The sequence below is a fragment of the Nanorana parkeri genome, unplaced genomic scaffold (genome assembly GCF_000935625.1).
Source record: "Nanorana parkeri isolate BGI_ZX_2015 unplaced genomic scaffold, ASM93562v1 scaffold834, whole genome shotgun sequence".
Classification (NCBI taxonomy): domain Eukaryota; kingdom Metazoa; phylum Chordata; class Amphibia; order Anura; family Dicroglossidae; genus Nanorana; species Nanorana parkeri.
The window spans coordinates 555,048-560,185 of NW_017307102.1; the positions used below are offsets into that span (position 1 = coordinate 555,048).

A 5,138-nucleotide genomic window follows, 5' to 3' on the forward strand; every position below is an offset into this window, starting at 1 on the left:
ATATATATATATATATATTCTAATAAAATTATAACCAAAAGTGGGTCGCAAGTCACTGTTGAGGGGCTCGCAGCATCCACTTCTGCGCTAGGTGAGAGGCTCCTCAGCCTCCTCCTAGCGCGTCAGTGTCAGTCAGCGGGAGGACAGCAGAGGCTGTGAATATAAAAGTGCCGCTATACACACTGCCTGGCCGCTGCAGCATCATCTAGTGGCTGGGGAGTGTGTACAGCAGGGCTTTTCTATTCACAGCCGCTGCTGTCGTCCTGCCTCCCGTACAATGTGAGCTCTGCAGGAGGTGGGCGTCTAAGCAGTGCCGGGGCTGAGAAGGCTGCATGGAGGCAACAGAGCAGGGAAGCAGGTAGCAGGGGCTGGGGAGGGCTTGTATTCTTGTGAGTGTGCTTCTATTTTAGTCCCAAGTCCAGCGCTCTGTTGGGGGTCCCCACAACTTGGCAAATGTTACCAAGGGGTCCCGGCCCCAGAAAGGTTGAGAACCACTGCTCTAGTGCCTGCCACTGGTATTTGTCAAAGTGAACATTTTTACCAACGTGATTTACTGCCTATAGCTGAAACCTGGTAAGGTATTATCAAGAGTGAGGCTTTGTGCCACCAACAGTACTCGCCTTGTTTTTCCTCTGTGTAATCTGCGCTGTTGGTCATTATGGTGTAAATGAGTGGGGTAAGTTAAATTCTCAAATAATTTTCTTTAGGTTGCAAGACACTGAAATGCATTTTATCTGGCTTTACAAAATTCATACTTCATGTAAAGTAATAGAACATATTGGCATCACCTAAATGCATTTCTTCTTAATGTAACCTGAAGTCTAGACAAAAAGCAGAAGCCATGTGTTACAGGGTGCATTATGGGTGATTTATTACAGGCTGTTTTTTTTTCAGTCGCGTATCTCGTCTAGTACATTGTTTTAGATAAGACGGTCAGCAAAGCACATCCATTGTGTAGCACTATGCTCAGCAGTAACAACCTCCTTCTGTAGTAAGCAAATGTGGCTATCCCATGTAGATCTAGAACTACAAAATATACATAGTTTACACAGGTTATTTAGAGAACTCTCATTGTGCTGATATTCCACATTGTGCAGCATTTGCTAAGCAGGAAGCAAAGCACGTACTATGAGAAAATATGAATATGTCCATGGTCATAAAAACAAAAACATTCCAAGTATTAATTTACATACTTCCAGCTTGGTCCAGTGTAAGCATGCATATGCCATACCCGATCAGTAAAGCTAGAGCTACTACTGTGCTGGCTGAGAATTTCCGGGTCCTGTACTGTATTGTGCCGAGTTTCTAACCCTCTGCTCTGAAACAGGAGGTTGCTTACTTAATACAGCAGCCATTCTCAGAATGTCTAGACTATTATCAATGAATACTGATTGGACGAGTGGTGGCGACGTCATCTGCGTTTCTTCCAATCAAAGCTCCTTTTATTGATACAAGTTCTAGGCATCCTCTGTGCCAAGTGAGTGCCCCCCTGGTTCTTCAGAGCAGAGGGAAAGCTGCTAAGCACAGCACTATACAGATCCCGGGCTATCGCAGCCAGCATTGTAGTTAGTATCTCTGGCTACCACAGTGGTTCTCAACCTGTGTAACCTCAGGGCCCACATTTGTGCTTGACAGTGACCCAAGTCGCACTGCACTGGAACCCACGGCATTGCAGTACCGCGCGTTCCGGTGCGGGCGATCGAACTGTGGGTGGGAGGTGCGTTTTGAGGTGCCTTTCAAATGAATGGCAATGCAACACACCTGCCACACCAGAACGGGGACTGTGCAATTTACGCACTGTACTAGTGTGAATGGGCCCTCAAAAACACCTCAAAGACAGACACAACACAACCACAGACATTCTCTCACACTCCAAAATATTTTAATTTTCTTTTCTTAAAATCCACCCAGTCTCCCTATCTTACGAGAACTGGAGTGGATCCTCAGCCTGGGGTCCAGTGTTGGCTGCTGTGCTGTGACAGAGCGCCATCCATATGTGCATTGCTTGTAAAACTACCTTGCATGCCCCATAGAGGTGCCGGGAGCCAGAATGTGATGTCACTCCGGTCCAGGCACCTCTACAGGACACGTGAGGGAGCTTTAAGCAATGCACGTATGAATGGAGCTCCCTCGCAGCCATAGCTCAATCCCATCCACCTGAAGCTGATACTCAGCACCGTGCAGCATATTTTGAATGCCTGCTTGGCGTGAGAACTGACAGTGCTGCGTACGGAGGAGCCTGAGGAGCCTCTCGCCTAGTAAGGTAGAAGGCATGCGGTGACCCACTGAACACGGGGTTGCGACCCACTTTTGGGTCACGATCCACCAGTTGAGAACCAAGGCTTTGCAGGATCCCCAGCAGCAGATCGGGTATGACGTAGGCATACTTACATTGTGTCAAGCTGGACCAATGTAAGTATGCTAAATAAGTTATACCTGCAGTTCAGCTTTAGGCTGACCTTTCAAATGCAGGTGTTCAAAAAAAAACAAACCCCAAAAACATTTTTTCTTTTAAATGAGCTCAAAAAAACCAGCTACATGATTAAAATTAGTCAAACAAAAAATCAGTTTTAGCTTGATGCTTGTGGGTGAAGTCCTCCAACTGTGTCTTGTGTGCCAAGCTCTTTCAAGAATGATGTTACGAGTGCCCAGCTATTAAAGTAACCACATTGAATTTTGTTCTGTTTGCTCTTCTCGTTGCGCAGTTCCAGTGTGACCGTTCCTCCGCAGCAGGAATTGCTGCCGCAGCAGGGTTTGCAGAAGTCTGTCTCCAATTTACAGAAGCCGAACACAGTGAACAGTCCGGAAGTGAGTAAAAATGAGTGTTACGCTTTACATGGGCTTCAGTGTTTCTTCCATTCAAAACATATATTCACAGTATTGCTTTATAGTAGGGATCCCCTTTCCAATGTGTTGACCTGAAAGCACATTCTTTGGGCATCCCTGCTTTTGCATCTGGCCAGGTATGACTTTGGGACCATAAAACAATGGTCTCAAAAAACAAAAGTCCAGACAAAAGAAAAATCTAAAGGGAAATATGGGGTGTACCATGACTAATTCTAATGAGCAGAATCGGGAAGCTTTTGCAAGACCTTAGTGAACCTAGGCTCAAGATATGGTCTCTTTTCATGGCTTTGCCTGACTTTGGCAGTCCATCCTTCTACCCTTTAAAACATTTTAAATGACTTATTTTGTTTCTGACCAGAGATCAGTGAAGCTTAGATGTAGGCCACATTTTGCTCCATCAGTATGCTTCAGGTAACTTCACTAGACCTGACTAATGTTCCTTCTTTTTTACAATGTTTATGGAAATATATAATTAAAGGAGAACTATGGGGTAAGTGTTTTCCCCCATAGTTCTCTTAAGGGTCACGGGAGGACTTATACTAACCTCCTCCTGTGACCCAAAGCTCAGTATAAATGTCCAAGGACCTGTAGCACACCTTACCGGACTTCCCATATGAAAAAATGGGTGCTCGCAATGACTACGGATGGCACCGTATCAAGTAAAATCGTTGTGTATAGATGTGACTTCAAAAAATAAAAACGTAGATTCACTAAAACTTTTGCCGTATTCTGTCATATTTAGAGTGCTGGTGACATCTATACACAACCAAAGCTCAGTATATCGCGAGCTACAGCTCGCTGTATACTAAGACCACCACAGCCGGGACGGGTCCCAACATCACTGTCGAGATCCACCAAGCTGCGTGAGTGACAGCTGTCTCTTCCCATCTAGAGGCAGAGCCAACTGTGCCCGCCCCCTCCACTGTCCATTCCTCCAGTCAGCGCTGGAGGATCGGGGAGGGGAAAAAACGGGGGAGCGTGGGGGGGGGGGGGGGGAATCCCTGCGGGGAGCCGTGACAGTCACGACTCTGCAGGGAGATGATCGTGAAGTGAGCAAGCAACGGTATGCTTTCACTCACTTCCCGATCTATTGAACCCTTGTGTGATTGTCACATGTCGGCTCGAACTATGAGGTTGAGTGATTTTCACTGACCTCATAGTTCTCCTTTAAAGTGACCCTAAACTCAGGAGGTAAATCTTAAAAATGCTTTCATGTACTTTAACTATTAACATATCTTATTTGTGTATCACTCATCTGTAGTTCCTGAAATAATCTCTGAATTGGTGCGGACACTGTCCTTCCTTCTGGAGGGTGGCTACTTTACAACACGCACAGGGAGCATGGGGAACAAAAGTAGCCACCCTCCAGAAGGAAGGACAGTGGAGCTCGTGGACTACAATCTCAATACAAATTAGTAAACTCCTAAACTAAACATGACACCCTCCAGAAGGAAGGACCGTGTCGGCACCAATTCAGAGATGATTTGAGGATCTACAGCCGTGTAATGCACAAATCGGATACATTTTTGTTGATAAGTTTTAAAAATGTATTTGAAGTACCTCAACTCCTACTTTTAGTGTCGCTTTAAGCCTTCCCCAGTCTGGTTTTAAAAACAAAATATGTAAACCTGCTATTATTATCTTTTGCCTGTTTAAAAAGAAACGAAAATGCTTGGGCTTGCAAAATTTAAATTAGCCCTTGAAATGCATTTTACACACTGTTTTAATGCATGCAATGCTATAAACAAAATAGAACTTTGGGCTTACAGTTTTTCTTAATATTTGCAGAATATCAATTTAGTGCCAGGTGGGCCAAAATCATGGGCTCAGCTGAACAGAAAGCCAGCAGGACAAGATGGTGGTAAGTAGTAAGGCTGAAACCTTTTCGCTGTCTACATTTTAGTTGATTAGTGCATGCTATGCTGTTTTTAGTGTGTAGTTTTTTTGTTTGTTTGTTTTTACGTGTAAAAGTTGGAACAAGTTAAGATGACCCAAAAAAAAAATCAAACCATCAGCCTGGTTTTACAAGCAAATCCATATCAAAACTGGGACACTTTTTGGTCGTTGTCTTTATTTCAGAATCAGATTTTCTCAATAGCTAGGCTAATATGTGAGGGTTGGAATGCTTCACTGCCACATGCTTCTGCCCAAGCGATACCATACAACTCCTCATTTCCTTCATGTTGTTGGCTTCTGAAGTTTCTCAGTACTGACAAAGGATCTTCTATACTTTTTGCTATCAAGTATGTGCATTCATCAACCGGGTGGGGGGGGGGGGGGGGGGGGGCACC

At 44.7% G+C, this 5,138-nt stretch overlaps 1 protein-coding gene across 4 annotated transcripts in view; it reads left to right on the plus strand.

The window, feature by feature from the left end:
* Positions 1 to 5,138, plus strand: part of PRRC2B (proline rich coiled-coil 2B) — a 77,491-nt gene that overhangs the window by 3,561 nt on the left and 68,792 nt on the right. For all 4 annotated transcript variants that reach the window (XM_018565338.1, XM_018565342.1, XM_018565340.1 and 1 more), the window contains exons 3-4: positions 2,706 to 2,808; positions 4,636 to 4,708. In XM_018565338.1, the coding sequence (XP_018420840.1) occupies positions 2,706 to 2,808; positions 4,636 to 4,708 (176 nt within the window). The remainder of the gene's footprint in view (positions 1 to 2,705; positions 2,809 to 4,635; positions 4,709 to 5,138) is intronic.